The sequence below is a fragment of the Cloeon dipterum genome, chromosome X (assembly GCF_949628265.1).
Source record: "Cloeon dipterum chromosome X, ieCloDipt1.1, whole genome shotgun sequence".
Taxonomy (NCBI): Eukaryota; Metazoa; Arthropoda; class Insecta; order Ephemeroptera; family Baetidae; genus Cloeon; species Cloeon dipterum.
Window position 1 is genome coordinate 27,296,229 of NC_088790.1, and position 16,917 is coordinate 27,313,145.

Here is a 16,917-nt window from a genome sequence, read left to right on the forward strand (position 1 = left end):
TATCTGTTCTCTCAATTTAAACAAAATATCAAATTTGTAAATGATACGTACAAAAAAATGTAAAATAATGATAATTTGACTTGACTAATGAAGCATTTAAATTATAAATTGTATTTTTAAATAAAATTTGAACCCAGTAATTTCAGGGTCAATCTGTTTTTTTATATATAAATATATTTTCGTTTCTACAAAAGAAATTTATTAAATACTGTAGAAAATTAAAGCGAGTTTAAAAAGAAAAAATAAAATCAGCCACTCACCTCTCTTCTGTCGCCATCCAGGGTGGACCTTTCGATTTTCTCCCTGACAGCGTCGGTCCAGTAGAGCATCCGGTCGTCGTAGTCGATGGCCAGTCCACTGGGCTGCGCCAGGTCCTTCTCTATTATAGCCTTCTTCAAACTTCCCGCCATGGAGGTGCGGAAGATCTTGCCGGAGGTGCCGAACCTGCCCCAGTCGGTGTAGTACAGCGAGCCGTTGCAAGGGTCGAGGATGATGGCCCTGGGCCGCTCCACCCTGGCGATGGTCACCAGCTGGCTGCCGTCCATGTTCATGGCGTAGATGCTGTTGTTGCTCGAGTCGGTCCAGTAGATCTTCTTCTGGGTCCAGTCGTAGGCGATGCCCTCGGGGTTGATGCCCTTCTGCAGGATGACCTGCGACGCCTCCTTGCTCGGACTCTGGCTCGGCATCCAGGCGATGCGCGCGAACGGACGGATTTGCGTGTAGAGCAGCCGGTTGTCGCGGTAGTCAAAGTCGATGCCGACCACGTTGCTCAGGTTGGCCACCGGCTTGAACGGCACCGACGTCGAACGCGGGTCCAGACTGATGCTCCTCACCTCGGTGCGCGTGGAGAAGACGAGGAACTCGTCCTCCGTGACGCAACGCCGCTCGTCGTCGCCCACCCTGCCGGTGGCGCAGTCGCACTTGAATTGCGACTTGTTCAGGATGACCCGGTCGGCCGGGAAGGCGAAGCACAGTTGGTCGCAGCCGCCGTTGCCCAAACGCTTGCAAGGACTGCTGTCGTCGGCCGGCTGGGCAGCCACGTCGAATACCGCCACGTCCCTCAGCCTGTTCAGATTGGATCTGGGGAAAAAAGAGCGGTGGCCTCGTTTTAAAACCTCTAACTTTAGAATAAAATAAAAAACTCGCAGTATTCACACTATTTAGAATAAAAAATTCAAAATTCAGGATAGTCAACAAGAGAAGAAAATTAAAAATTGCTCTTAAAGATTTTAAATAGGAAAATAAGTCTCTGAATGGAATCGAAAAGTTTCCACTTTTTATAAATTAATTTAAAAAAAGAGAATAACAGAACAATATTATATTCTCGTTTGGAAAACGTTTTAGAATTATTTCAATGTCGACAAAAAAAATCTTCGCGTCCAGATATTTTTATTTTTCCATTTAATGACGTCTCCAAATTTTAACATGGGTCTATTTATTTTCATTATTTCTCTTGAGGGAAAAATTAAAATATTATATCATTTTATTAAAAAAATATATATAATTTTTCGTTTGAATATTTCCACACTAGACCTTTCTTTACAAAAAATAATTATCAGATTGAATGCAAAACATTACTAGGAACGAAAATCTTGAATATCACGTCAATATACTTTCTAACAAAATTTAAAACCCACAATTTTATCATTTTTAACAGACGAAATTCCAATCTCTTAGCTTGACTAAATTAAAATTAAATTTGAACTCGGCCTCAGGTGCCAAATTAAAAAATCAAGGAAAATTTGACGTACCTCAGGGCAACCGCCTTGCTGGAATTGGCGGTGGCGCTCTCCTGAGGAAGCTTGGAGGCCCTGAAGACGGCAGCAAGGTTGCGGTCGACCCAGAACACCTCCTGCTTCAGCACGGCGACGCCCATGGGGTTAGGCAGGAAGCGACGCACCACCTGGCGCGAGCCGCCGCTGTAGCTCACCTTCTGCAGGGTGTCCAGCCTCGAGTCAACCCAGTAGACATCGTGAGTAGCCATGTCCACGGTCAGGTCGCGAGGGTTGCTGATGCCAGATGTCACGATTGGCGTCCAGTTTGAGCCGTCCAGGTAGGCTTTGCCGATTCGAGGGTACTGTCCGTAATCAATCCAGTACAAGTACCTGTAAAAAGGTTTAAAATTTGTTAGGCAACATGCGCATTTTAAATAATTCAACATTTTACCTTTTCACAGGATTAACCGCGAGCTCTCGAGGCGCATCAGAGGTGGTCTTGACGAGGACCTTCCTGTGCGAGCCGTCAAGCCAGCACACTTCCAAGTAGTTCTCGTGCGGGAAAACGTTGGTGAAGTACAAATTTCCAGCCACCCAGTCGACCGCCAAGCCCCTGATGCCGTTCGAGCCGACGCCGGTGTTGACCACCGGACTGAGGTCGCTGCCATTCGGCCTGACGCGGAAGATTCCGTTCCACGTTCCGCGGTTGAACTCGACCCAGTAGATCCAGTTCTCGGCGACAAAGACGTCGACGTGCAGGATGTGGTGGCCCGGTCCTGAGATGGGCGTCATGGCCTCGGCGGCGTTGCTCAGGCTGAAGCCACGAGCCACGTCTAGTTGGGCCACGACGGCGAAGGATCTGCAAGTTAAAAATCAACATTTTTGTAAAAAAAAAATATTTAGGTTGACAGGAAGTGAAAATTTTTGCATAAACTTTATTCCAAAAATATCGGCCAGTGGTTCTATCAATTTTACAAAATCATATAAGCTCACTTTTTGTAAAATTAACAACACTAAAGGTGAAAATGAAGAGAAATCCTATTTAATATTTTAATAAAAAATTTGGCCAAAAGAGATGTTCAATTTAAAAATCATTGAACGTTTTCAACATATCTAAAAACAACGTGGCGAATTATAATTTATTTAATTTGAAGAATAAATTGGATTTAAAAGTGCGAAAAATTGGCGATCCTCACGCAAAAGCCCAAATTACACATTTAACATACTTCTGGATATTTTTCCCTTTTTTTGGCTCTTTTAATACACCAGTTGTATAAGCCTTTAGTGTTCGAAGCCGCCAACAGATGGAGCCACTGTATACTTTAGTAAAAAATTTAATTTTAAGGACTTCCGCTGCGATTTCAGACTCGATCCTGCTATTGTGCATTCTTCACTTAATATTCTTTCTTTTGACGTGCTGAAAACCAAAATCAGTCCAGCCAATTGACGTAGAATCGTGAAAAACTATTTTTTGAAATATAAAATAATTCCCAAAGTTTCTACGGTGAGTGACTGGACTAATTTTGGTTTTCAGCACATCAAAAGAAAGCATATTAAGTGAAGATTGAGTCTGAAATCGCAGCGGAAATGCTTTAAAATTAAATTTATTGGCGGCTTTGAACAGTAATGGCTTATTCAACTGGTCTATTAAAATACAAAAAAGAAATCCAGCATCATTTTTTTGATTGGTTCTCAGCTGTAAAAAAACGCAAAACCATCTGAGCAGGTTCTGACCTGTAGGCGATGCACTGCATTTCGTTCTCGACGCGGTGTCCGACAGAGCAAGCGCAGACACGCGAGTTGCCTGGCGCCGGCAGACAGAGCTGCTGGCAGCCGCCGTTGTTGGACAGACAAGGGTGGTTTGGCGTCGGCCTCTTGCGGTAGATGATGAAGGAGCGCAGATCGGACTCGTTGTCCAGCAGCAGCCGCGAATTGTCCCCGTTGGGCAGGTCCAGCCGCTCCAGCTTGTCGTATTTTGGGTCGAGCAGGTAGAGACGCGAGTCGAGCACCGCCAGGGTCTTGGGCAGAGCGATGTTGTTGCTCTCGGTCAGGATGGTGCGTTCGTTCTGGCCGTCAATGCCGATCACCCGGACCTGCGCCGGGAACTCGGTGCTGAAGTACACCAGCTTTTTGTCCAGGTCGATGGTGATGGCCTGCGGACGCTCGACGTCGTCGACCAAGATCATCGGGTTGGAGCCGTCCATGTTGACCCTGGCGATCTTTGCGGGAACTCCGGAGCCTCCTTCGTCCACCCAGAAGACCAGACCGGCGCTCGGATCGAGACACATGCTCTTTGGCTTGGCCACGGAGGTCGAGTTTCCGTCGTTGGCCAATATCACGGTCCGGTGACGCACTTTGCCGTCGATCTTGATCGCTTCCAGGTTCGAGGCGATTCTGTTACCGATGTAGAGATTTCGGCCCAGCCAATCAAAGGCCATCGTGTACGCAGAGCCAATGAATCCGTTGTCCGGGCCTAGAAGCCTGGTTCGATTGCCGTTGTTGAGCTTTGATGTGTAGATCGTGGCGTTGAAGTCTTCCTCGTCGTTCGTTTCTTTGGCTTCAATCCAGAAGATGGACTCGCTTTTCCGGTCAAATTCGATCTGGATTCCCTTCTCTACGCCTACAATCGGCGTCAGATATCCACTGACCTGTGAAAATGAAATAAAAATTTAAAATATTAAAAAGTACGAATTTAAAGAAGCTTCTTCAAATCATTCTAGGAACAGAGGAAAAGTCAATTGTGAATCGAAGATAGTTGAGTCAGTCAACCAACAAATTATCAAAACAGCATTGCATTAAAAAAAACATTATTTTTTAAATTTTGTCTAAAAATACTGTGCTCTGAATCTAGATTTGAGCCTCCACAGTGCTTTCAATTTTATTTAAATTAATTTAAATTTAATACCATCTCAAAAAAAGTGTTTATCAGTTTTAAAATTCAAAATTATCTCACCTGTTCTCCTGGCGTAAGGCTCATGTCCACAATCTGGCTTCCTTTCATGACCAGCACGAAAGGTTTCTCCTCCTCAACGCACTTGCCCTCTTCGGCGAGGCGATAGCCTGGCCTGCACTTGCAAGCGTATCCGGTGCTGGTGGACGGCGACAAAAGACACATCTGGGCGCACGGGTTGTCGGCGCACGGGTTTGGCGACAGGGGCTGCAGGGAGGGGTGGTGCACGTGCACAGACAGCGGCTGCGATATGAGGTGGGATACCACTGTCTGGTTGGTGCCTTTGTACTTGTGGGCTGAGGATACTCTGTTAAGTTGCCTGTCGGTCCAGTAGAGAGTGTCTTCGAACAGTGCCAGTGAGTGCGGGTGCAGCAGGTAGTGGCTTCCGGCTAAGACCTGAGAAACGGGTGACAAATTGTTAATACAAAAATTAATAACTAATTCATTCCCTTTATTGCATATGGTTTTTTTGTTTTAATTTTAAAAACCTGACTTTTTGATCATAGGAAATAAATTAATTTAAATAAATGTTTTTAAATTATTACCTGTTGTCTGCCGCTGCCGTTGTAGTAGCAGAAGTCAATAAAGTCCAGTTTGGAGTCTGCGAAATACACCCTTTTCGTGGCAATGTCCAATGTGAGTCCGTTGGGCCAGTAGATCTTTGTGTTGATAATCGTGCTTCGGTTGCTGCCATCCATGCCAACTCTTTCGACTCTGGGGTTTTCACCCCAGTCCGTCCAGAAGAGCCATCGCGTACCTGGGCTTGGATCAAGGGCGAGACCTCGCGGCTGCGTAATGTTTCCTGCAAATTTTAAATTTGTCTGTTAGTTTTTCCGCAGGCAGTTAAAATACACATAATATTTTTGTATGTTAAAACTTAAAAAGAAACAAGACAAATGAATATAAAAAATAAAGAATAGAATTTTGAAATTTTCATGAGCAATTTTTATTTCCTTGATTGCAGGATTTCAGATTAATTTTGACAGAATTTGTTTAAATAACACTTTTCCTCAAATTTTTCTACTGACCTTTGAGCAACACCATCCTGTCCGATCCATTTTCCCTGGCGACCTCGATAGTGTTCAGTCTTGAGTCGAGCCAGTAGATATTTTTGCCAACCCAGTCGTACGCCAGTCCCTCGACCAAATCCAAGCCAGTGGCGATGATCTGCTCGCTGGGCTCGTTTCCTCTGTCCAGCCTGGAGATTTTCTTCAGTTTCATGTCAGACCAGAAGATGGTTCCGCTGTGCATGTCCGAGGCGGTGGCCACCACATTCTCCACGAAAATAGGCACCCTTTCGAGGCTCTGCTCCTGCAGGTCGGCAACCAGAATCGAGTGTCGGTTGGAAATGATGAGGAAGGCGGCACTGTGGTTGACCGCCTTGCACCGCGTCTTGTCCGGCTCCAGTTCGTATCCGTCCACGCACGAGCACTCGTAGCCCTTCTTTATGTTGCGGCACATCTGCGAACACCGACCCGGAGGCTCGCACTCGTTCATGTCGACGCAGGTCACCGTGTCGTTGGACAGAATTTCGCCCTTTGGACACGTGCAGATTGCACCTGTGGGCGTTTGCTTGCACATATTCGAGCAGAGTCCAGCTTGGTGTTGGCACTCGGCCAGGTCGCAACCAGGACCTTCATCAGCTCCGTTCGGACAGTCGACTTTGCCATCGCACACCTGCCAGAAAATCATAAATTATAGGATTTTGTTTTTAAATATTTTAATCAGTAACTGGGGGAAATTGGACAGTGCATTTTCCAATTAAATTAGTAGAGAGGCAACAGTTAAATTATTAATTTGGTAATTTAAATTAAAATTAAATAATAAACATGTTTGCTAATTTTTTTTTAATCTTCAAAAGGAAATTTTAGGAAGAATATTATTTTATTCCTTTGGTACATGTTTCAACTCTCTCCATTTTTCCTCTGAATTTTCTTTGAAATTTTTAGAACTGTCTATTTTTAACCAGAATTTTTTAAAATTTACTTTGGAATCAACTGAAAGGTTTTAATTAAAGAAATAAAAATATTATAGTAGTAAGAATAACATAACCAAAAATATCTAAAACAATATTTAACTATCAGAAAAGCTCTGAAAAAAAATTAAAAAAACTAGTAACAAAAGGTTAAAAAATTAACACAGTCATTTTTTTACCCTAAATTCATATTTTTGGATTATCAACGCAGCTTCATACCTGTGTAATGTTGACGCATCTGCCGCTGACACCAGGACACATCCACTCGCCGGAGTCGCAGGTGATCGGCGGCGGTCCGCACGCGTGGCGCGCGTCCTCGTCCGAGTTGTCGCCGCAGTCGTCCTTGCCGTCGCAGATGTAGGCCTTGAAGATGCACTGCGAGTTGTTGCACTTGAAGTAGCCGTTCTGACACGCGATCTGGCCGCAGGAGTCCGGCTCGTCGCTGCCGTCCGAGCAGTCGGCCGTGCCGTCGCAGTGCCACGCCTTCGGGATGCAGAAGCCGGACGCGTGGCATTTGAACTGCCGCTCCTTGTTGCACTGGTCCGGCGCCAATGACGGGCAACCCAGCTCGTCCGAGCCGTCGCTGCAGTCCGGGATTCCGTCGCACTTGTACGATTCGGCCACGCATTGTTTCAGATCAGCACACTGTAAAAGAAAAAATTTAATTTGTATTTTGTATTAATTTAATATTCTTTTTTGCAATTATTTAGGCCACCAATTTTAATTTGAAACGTTTGGAATTTTACGCAGCGGGGTCCAGATTCATGCAACGCGCAATAATGGCGTCCGTTGGAGTGTGGCGCGAAAAATCGGTCACGTGAAAATGCGCGAAAATAAGCAAGTTTTCGGCTATATGTGACATAATTAACATTTGTCTTTTGGATCGTAAAAACCAACTCTTGACACTCGTACGGCAATTCAAAGAGAGCATTTTGTTTCCCACAGTCACACGCCATCTTTGATCTGCGCAGTGGGAACCAATTTTATCGCACATCTGGCCCCCGCTGATTTTTTTTAAATTAACGATATAAATTATAGATTTTTAACATTTATCTGGCAATAATTTATAATCGCGATTTTATTTTAATTTATTTTTATAATTTAACAGAATTTTAACCAACCTTAAATTGAGACGCCGAGCAAGCGATGGGAGGACACTCTTGCTCATCAAAATTATCGAAGCAGTCGTTGTCCCCGTCGCAGACCCAGGACTGAGGAATACAATGGCCGGAGCGAGGACACGTGAACTGGAAGTAAGCGCACGTTTTCTCGGCGCAGAAGTCACCCTCGTCACTGCCGTCGCCGCAATCGTTCTCCGAATCGCACTTCCAGGTGGCAGGCACGCAGCGGCCGTTGTCGCACTGGAACTGGGACGAGGAGCAGGTCACGTTCTTGCAGCCGGTTTCGTCCGAGAAGTCGCCACAGTCGTTTTCAGAGTCGCATTTGAAGGACATTGGTATGCAACGGCCTGATGTGCACTGGAATTCGTCCGATGGACACGTAGGCTCTGAAACAAAAATTTAAAAATGCTATTTCTATTTTCTTAAACACAAAAATTTTACTCAAATTTATTGAATTCATTTAATACATTTTTTTTCTAGCCATAAGTATAATTTTAATTTGATTATTTTAAATTAAAAATATTTTTATAAATAAAACCAGCTGGAACAATAATTCTCAATTAATTTTAAGATTATTGTCTCATATCTACTCATTTTCTAAAATTCCTGATTATTTCAAATTTCATAATTTCTATCAGTATGAATCTCATTTAAATTTCGCCCTCAAACTTTTGTAAATGTTTTAATTAAGTTTTAAAAAAATAAATAAGCATTTTTGGAAATTGTTCTTACTAGTGCAGTTTTGCTCCTCATCAGAGTTGTCCAGACAGTCATCCTCTCCGTCGCAAACCCAGGCCTTGGGGATGCACCTCTGGTTGTTGCACGTGAAATCCCAGTTGTTGGGACACGCCTGCACGGGCGGCTCGGCATTCGGGTCGGGGTTGCACGTGCGTCCATCTTCGGCGAGCCGCTCTCCGTACGGACAGCCGCATCTGGCCACCAAAGAGTTGGATGTGTTGCTCGGGATGGCGAAGCAGAACTTGGCGCAGCCGTCGAAGCCCGTTGAACAGGGGTGCACGTTGTCGATGCTCTGTAATGATCTGCTGAACACCCGCACGCCGTACAGTCTGTTGGTGTGCGGCTCTTTGATCACCACCGACTCGTCTCCGCCCGCTTCTTTTTTCATTCGAACTATCGCGTCCAGCCTCCAGTCAGATATGTACATCCATTCTGGAATTTTAAATTGTTTTTATATAAAAAAAAAAATGTTAAATGCTGTAAATATACTTACGGTCATGCACAACTAAAGAAAACGGATGGATGATCAGTTGGGACGTGATAGTTTTGACGTCTGTTCCGTCCAGGTTGGAGTGTTGCACGTGGTCCAGCAGGGCGTCGCACCAGTACAGCCTGTCAGCCATCAAATCCACAGAGAGTCCGTTTGGCCAGCCAAGAGTCAGATTCTTGAAAATTTGCCTGTTGGTTCCGTCGGCGTACGCGCGGCTGATGTTTGCCGGTCTGTCCCACTCGGAGAAGAAAATAAAGCTGCAATAATTAATTAAAATGAATGAAACTCTTTAATTCCTGGAATAACGAACCCTTTGTTGGGATGGACGACAATGGCCCTGGGCCTCTTCAGATCTTTCAACAGAGTCCTGCGGTACGTGACGTTTCTGGTGCTCAACACGTTCAAGGTTCCTTTCCGGCTATCGATGTAGTACAGGTTCCTGGAGGCCCAGTCCACTGCCAGGCCTTCCACGCCCTCGTTCTGCGAAGCCAACACAATTTCCCGTCCGGTGCCATTGGTTCGTATCCTGAAATGCAAATGAAGGGAGTGCAGGAGCGACAATAAAATCGATAAAATGAATATCAAATGAGTTATTCCAATACGTTTCAAATTAAAGTGGAATGATACAGGGCAACAATAAAAAATTATTTGAATTTTTGGATGCCATAAACAAATTTGTTCAAAAATTTGCAACAATGAAAAAGGACGTTCCTACAGTAAAAATTCAAATTTTGCCAATTTTCTCCAGAATTTGCAGTGCTTGAACATATTTTCTTGGCATATTCCGATTCCTCTGGTCGAGATCTGTCCAATTGTGTATGCCACTTATTGGGGAAACTCTTGGTTTTGAAATTAAATCGGATTTCAAGTAAGGAGACAGCCATTACCATTTGAAAAGCACGCTAACTTTCCAGCCAATTTTCTCAAAAAATTACAGTCAATTTAGGCTTTAACTGAATCCTAAGGGATGAATTTATGCATTGGCAACAAGCATTTTCCGGGCTTTTGCAGTATCATTCCTCTTTAAATAGGAATTTCCAACCAACTTTCTAAAATTTAACTTTAAAACATTTTCAGAGCAGCTAATTAATTTATTTTTGTCCCCCTTACCTGTAAATAACATCCTGGAGAACATCAGAGTAGTAAATCATGCCTTCCCTGGCGTCAAAATCGAGTCCGACAAAGCGAGCCCTCCTGGACACGACGGGCAGGATGGCATCGCTGAAGCCCTCGGTGACGGGCTCGAGCACGCGGCCCTTGATGAACCGCTGCTGCGAGTACATGAGGAAATCTTCCACTCGGTCGCAGTGCTTGAGGTCTGAGTTGAGACGGAAGCCGATGTTGCAGGCGCATCGGAAGCCGAGCGAACCCTCGCTGGCGCCGGCGGTCACCACGCACAGGTGCTCGCAGCCGCCGTTGTTGGCGCCGCACGGGTTCGAAGCGTACAACTGCACCAACGGGTGCACCGCCCTCACCGCCTTCGGCTCCTAACATTCACGACACCGAAATTAAATTAAATTTTAGCCAATTGATAAAAATAATTAGATAAAAACCGAATATGGAACATTCTATCTGACGTTAACAATAATGATTTATCGCTGAGCGGTGTTGTAAATGTTGCCCAAAAATTTTAATAATAATTGCTCAAAAATGTAAGAATTAAACTTGTGTACACTTGCGAAATATTGTTAATTATAATTTTAAGTTCAAAGAAATTTTTTAAATTAAATTATAAATTCTTTCCAATTAAATAGAAAAGTAAATTCTTTTATTTGCTTTAGCCAAACAATATTTTAGCTTTAACACTATAAAAATGTATTTAAATTTAGCCTAAAAACTTGGCCTTTATAAAAATGGACCCAAATCTTTTTATTTTAATTGTGGCTTAAATTTTCTCTTCGCCTACACAATATTTACCATCATTTTCACCTGCTGCGTTTTGAATTTCATTTCATTTTTAATCAGAAATAAACGATTAAAATTGTCTCATTACCTGTACATCTCTGTTCTTGCTGAGCAGCGCCCTGATGGTGTTGGCGCCGCCATACTTGTCGACGCTCATGACGCCCTGCTTGGTGCCGTCCGACCAGAAAACCCTGTTCTCGAACACGGTGAGCCGCGACGGCGAGGGCACCGCCTGACCTCTGACCACGAGGAAGCGGTTCTTGCCGTGGTAGTCGACCGTTTCAATGTAGTCGAGCAGCGAGTCGCACCAGAAAACCCGTTTCGAGATTATGTCCAGCGCCACGCCCGATGCACGGTACGTCGCCTCGGACACGATCGCCTTTACGTTTGTGCCGTCCATGTTGGCACGAATCACCTGCCAATTGCACCAAGGAACGTATTATCAGATTGGAGAATGATTAATTCTAATATGGTAATTTTATTAACATTTGAATTTATTGAACACGTCAATGCGAGCATCTAAATATAGTAATTCTTTATCTTTTTCTGTTTGATGGCTTTAGAATACTATTTTGACACTTTTAGACTATTACAGGGTGTATAATTATAATTGATTCAATATGGTAATTTTGAGTCCTAACAACGTTTTGAATTTCAGATGTTTTGTGGATTTGTGAAAAGGTTTGATTGTGGAACGAAACAATTGTATTATTTATGGCGATATTCACAAGATATTTATTATTTAAATAGCATTTTTGTGCGTTTAGAGTTTAGAACCAATAGATTTTTTTAACTTTTAATATAGAAGGCATGATTTCCCTACTATTTTCTTGAATGCTATTTCTCTAGAGGAGGGGTAAAATAAATAAGTCCTTAATTCGATGATCAAAGGCACAAAAAAATAAAATTAAATGATCAATTAAGGCAATTGAATGACTTTTCGTATTAGAAAAAATGGTTAAAATGTTTTTTGCTTTTTTTGGGGTTTAAAAATCCAACTAAAATACCGACTTTTGAAAAATTGCGCGTGGTTTCATTGGTTTTAAATTGGTTTAGGCAACTTTAGACGATTGTGAGTGCGACTAAGCTTTAAATTTATATCCCTTAAATTTAAAAAATTCATGCCAAAAGCTGGCTGCAAGGTAGAAGTTTTAAATGAAAAATTTTTATATTGAAGACTTTGGAATTTATTAAGCGGTCCAATTGACCAGTTGCATAAAGCCTTAGTTATTGAAGCCGCCAACAGATGGCGCAACCACAGACTTTCTTAAAAATTTTGTTTTAAGCGGTTTTAAGGCATTTCCGCTGCGATTTCAGACTCAATCTAGCTATTTTGCTTTTTTTAATTAATTTGCTTTTTTGACGTACTGATAACCAAAATCGGTTCAGCCATTCGCCGTAGAAACGTTGGAAAAGATTTTTTTATTTCAAAAAATAGTTTTTCACGATTCTACGACGATTGGCTGAACCGATTTTGGTTTTCAGCACGTCAAAAAATAGCAAATTAATTGAAGAATGCACAGTAGCTAGATTGAGTCTGAAATCGCAGCGGAAGTGCCTTAAAATCGAAAGTCTACGGTGGCGCCATCTGTTGGCGGCTTCAAACACTTAGGGTTTATGCAACTGGTGAATTATTTCTAATATTGGAATCTTATGCTTGTACATTTTATTTAAAAAAAATATTAGCGTCTCGAGAAGAAGATTTAACAGGAAATTTCCACCTCCAATATCAAAATATTTTTTGCAATTATTTCGATAGTAAAGCAAAAACTGAAACTGAATTTCCATAATTAGGGAAACGATGAGTCCAAAATAAAAAATTACGCACCCTTTTTTATATAATTCCAGGGAATTTAATCACTTTTTCCAGAATTAAATCAGATCTTCAAGTCATTCTAGAAAATCGCTACCGTTTTAAAACACGTCATGCTTATGCGAGAACAATTTTCCAGACCGAAAACGCATAATTTCCTGATTAAAAATAATGACTAGAGAATTGCGGCCGCAGACATGCATGCAAATTGAAGTTGGAATCGAGCGAGCACAGCAGCCGGAGGCGAGATGGCTTCAGCTTTGTGATTTTAATCACTTTCACCTTTAATTTGCGGTCGAGCCTCTGGCTGCCGACAGCGTCAGGGTCTTTGTGCGCGCGGATTAGGTCGCCGTGTCCGCGCCCATAAACGGACGCACGCGTATCTCATTTGAATACTAATTTGGCAGTGCTGTGCTGCGCTAATGTCCCTGACTAACTAACTAACTAACTAACCGAGCCTGCCGCAAATGGCCACTCTTCTGTCTCTCTGCCAGATTGGACCTTTGCTCGATTCCACCGGCGTGTTTATTTGCTTCGCGAGCGCAGTATCGGCAAATTTCCTAGCGGAAAATGTACACAACAGGTACAAAGGTTTGCAACCGACTTCAAAGGAATTTTTAATATAGACGCAGTTGTTGCCGGTGTTTTTTTCCCTTCGCGTTGGTATAAATTGCAAGCTTGTTATTAAAAAAGGACACAAAGCACGGGGAATGGTTGTTCCCAGAAGGCAGAAAACTCGAGTAAACGCGGGGAAATAAATTGCGAATTATTGCGGCCTTTTTTACCTTTGCACCAATAAACATTGTAGAGGAGGTTCATTTCTAGAATGTGCTCAAAGAACATGAGCTACTTTTTCGTAGGAAGTTTCTCCTGATTGATCTAGACTGCGCCTTCAGATAAGAACAAGAGAGCGAGCGGAATTCAACAATCAATCACCTTCAAGTGAACATGCGATCCCGGCATTAGCTTTTGGGCATTAATATAGCAGCCGGCTGGGCTAAAAACAGTGGCGAGGCGACGTATCAACTCGAATCTGAGATCGGCAGCTCCAAAAGGCGCTCATTGAAATGATCTCAATATTCTTTTTTACCAAATTCTATCTCTGCTACTTAAGAAAAATGAAGGAGTGTATAAAATATTTTGAAATTTTAAAAAACTGCGTCGCATTTTGGCAGCCATTAATATTTTAGGTGACGTGGTCAGCCGCTACAACTTTGCCCGAAGTCACACTACGCAGCAGTATAAAAATGTCAGGAAAAAATTGAACAGAGCTAGATGAAAAATGAGCCACTATATATCCTTTTAAAACTTATGCACCAACGTCAGCCAGTGGGCTTAAACACGTACAGCAGCCAAGCCTGTTTGCTCAACCAGCCGCTGGCTTAAAATCTTGCGAGAGTTTTTAAAGGTTTTATATGTGATTTATACTAATGGCCGCATTTAGGAAAAACTTTGTTGCAATCTCCTACAATAAGGGCAACCTCCCTAACAATAAGGGTTGAAACTATTGTTTCTTTGCCACTGATTTATTTTTTTTCAGGCCAATGACATGAATTTGGCTGTGAATTTTAGACGATCAACTTTGTTTTTCTGAGCTTTCAATCGTCACGGGCACAAATCATGCAATTTTAGACTACTTGAATCCAGGGTTGCAAAAACCCACATTTTATTTAAAAAAAATATGTAGTGCAGAGGTAAAAAGCGTTTTTTTTTACCAGTTCCTTGCAGGAAATTTTTCTCCTAAGTTTTCAATAATTTTCTAATTATTAGCTCATGAGCTTTACTTGAAAAAATGTCAGAGAGAAATGTTTCGAAAAAATTAGGCAGCAAAAATGGCAATTTAAAAGTAAAAATCTACACAGTAGAGGAAATTTTGACCACTCCGACCGCAAATTTGAGATTTTCTCAGGGAATAAATTAATTTCTTGCATTTCTTGCGCAAGAAATTGTTAAAAATTTAGTAGTAAAATCCGTTAACAACCAGTGATGAAAAAACCACCGGTATTAAGCAAATGCAACCCTGCTTAAATCATTTTTAAAATCACCTGAATCAGCCGAAAATTGCAAAGACCGCAAGGAAAAGTCTAAAACCATCAAAATCCTTGCAAATTTGCAATGAAGAAAATTTAAAAATCATTTTTATTTTTTCTGGAGATAATTTTCAATTCAAAAAATTCAGTTACCTAAAAAAAAATTCATATCCAGAAATCTCAATAACGTGAAAATTTTCCTTTGTAAAAAAATGCAATAAAAATTAACATGTGAATATCGCAACAAATAATGCCCTCAAAAATGTAAAATCAGTCTTATTTTCCTGAAAATATTGTTGAAAATTCAAATCCCTATTGGGATGTCTATAGATTTGAGTAAATTTGACGTTTTTGTAACAGCAACACCATGTTGTATTTCGTCCTGGTCCCGGCAAAATTGCGTAACTTTCAACAACCAAACGCGAATTTCCTTGTTGCAAGATAAGGTCAATAATCAATTCGACAATGAAAATTTGGGTGTTTGTTGAACGTTGCGCAATTTTGCCAGGACCAGGACGATTTTTTCTTCATTTTATTTTTTTTTACTCCGAGGGAAATTTATAACGCACCTGTGTGTTGTCAGCGATGAACATGTATCCGACGGTGGGGTCGAGCGCGATGTCGCTGGGGCTAGTGAGGTTGCTGCCGAGGGCGATGGCGTGCCACTTGCCGTTGATCTCGAAGACGTCGATCTTCTGTCCGAGCGAGTCGGCCACGTACAGCTTGTCGCCGACCCAGTCGACGGCGATGGCCACCGGCGACCAGGCGCCGCCGCCGACGCCAAAGTCCGGCGCCGATTGGGCCGCCGAACCGCCGGTCGTCGTCGCCGACTTGTTCTCCAGCGGCGTCGAGTAGACGCGTTTGGTGCGCGTGTCCGACCAGAAAAGCGCGTTGCGGCCGAAGTGGAAGTCGACGCCGCTGGCCTGCGCCGCGTTCGCCACCAGCTCCATGCCGGCGGTGGCGTTGCCGTTGGCGCCGGCCGTCAGCCGCCACACGAACTTGTCGTGAGCGAAGTACAGCTTCAGCGACGTGTTGCCCTGGGCCACGCACTCGCTGTGGTTCCGCAGCTGGTAGCCAGCAACGCACGAACACGAGAAGCTGCCCGGCGTGTTGGCGCACAGCTGCTGGCAGTAGCCCCAGTCGGCGCACTCGTCGCGGTCTGCAACGCAAAAATAATGCATTTTTAAATAAATTTATTTCATTCTAACAATGTCGGGTAAACTAGTCAAAAAGTTTTAAATTTGTGCCAAAATTTCAATTTTACCCGCGAGGGAATTTTTGGGAATGGCTCATTCCATCTTTAGATTTGATTTTTCCTTCTCATCATCTTCCAAATTTATAAAACTAGTTAAAATTATATAATTATCCGCCGCGATATCACATCAGAAAAAATATTAATTGGAGACGTGGACAAAAACTAACAAATTTCTCAACAGTTTCAAGCTTAAATTCAAAATGTCAGACCAAAATATTGGGGCTGGAAATTTAAAACGGTCAATCAATTTTTTACTCGTAGAAACCAAATGGGAATTAGGGTGACAGTTGAAAATAATTTGTATTGTTGTATTCTAGTTAAAAAAATTGTTCTACAATTTGCAACAATCAAAATAGCACCTTGCTACAGTAAAATTTCAATTTTTGTCCAAAATTTCCAGCACTTGACCACATTTTTGTGGCAGATTTCGATTCCTCTCGTCGAGATCTTTCCATTAGGGTGAGAAACCTTTTAGGGAAACTCTTTGTTGTGAAATAAAATAGGGTTTCAAGTAAGGAGACAGTCCTCGCCATTTAAAAAGCATGCTAACTTTGCAGCAACTTTTCTTAAAAACTTAGGTAAATTTTGGCTTTAAATGCATCCTTAGAAACAGGGTTGCATTTGCTTACCACCCATTTTTTTCACCACTGGTTTTTACCACTCAATTTTTACCAATTTCTTGCGCAAGAAATGAATTTTTTCCATTTTTCTCATATGAAAATCTTAAATTTGCGGTTGGAGTGGTAAAATTTTCCTCCATTGTGCAAATATTTTCTTTGCTGCCTCAATTTCTCCAAAAATTTATCTCTGAAAATTTTTCAAGTCGAGATTATAAACTAAAAACTAAAGTAAAATAAGGTGAAAAACATTGCCTGCAAGAAATTAGTAAAAAAACATATTTGTACCGCTGCACTGCATTTTTTAA

General features: G+C 42.3%; 1 protein-coding gene across 2 annotated transcripts in view; it reads right to left on the bottom strand.

The window, feature by feature from the left end:
- The window catches only part of mgl (megalin), a 64,711-nt gene that overhangs the window by 15,491 nt on the left and 32,303 nt on the right, over nucleotides 1-16,917 (bottom strand). For both annotated transcript variants that reach the window (XM_065492850.1, XM_065492849.1), the window contains exons 7-21: nucleotides 15,307-15,896; nucleotides 10,983-11,309; nucleotides 10,100-10,476; nucleotides 9,300-9,515; nucleotides 8,993-9,246; nucleotides 8,494-8,931; nucleotides 7,762-8,147; nucleotides 6,860-7,285; nucleotides 5,694-6,342; nucleotides 5,211-5,467; nucleotides 4,669-5,061; nucleotides 3,450-4,363; nucleotides 2,167-2,574; nucleotides 1,752-2,105; nucleotides 261-1,080 (exon numbers count right to left, since the gene is read on the bottom strand). In XM_065492850.1, the coding sequence (XP_065348922.1) occupies nucleotides 261-1,080; nucleotides 1,752-2,105; nucleotides 2,167-2,574; nucleotides 3,450-4,363; nucleotides 4,669-5,061; nucleotides 5,211-5,467; nucleotides 5,694-6,342; nucleotides 6,860-7,285; nucleotides 7,762-8,147; nucleotides 8,494-8,931; nucleotides 8,993-9,246; nucleotides 9,300-9,515; nucleotides 10,100-10,476; nucleotides 10,983-11,309; nucleotides 15,307-15,896 (6,809 nt within the window). The remainder of the gene's footprint in view (nucleotides 1-260; nucleotides 1,081-1,751; nucleotides 2,106-2,166; nucleotides 2,575-3,449; nucleotides 4,364-4,668; nucleotides 5,062-5,210; nucleotides 5,468-5,693; nucleotides 6,343-6,859; nucleotides 7,286-7,761; nucleotides 8,148-8,493; nucleotides 8,932-8,992; nucleotides 9,247-9,299; nucleotides 9,516-10,099; nucleotides 10,477-10,982; nucleotides 11,310-15,306; nucleotides 15,897-16,917) is intronic.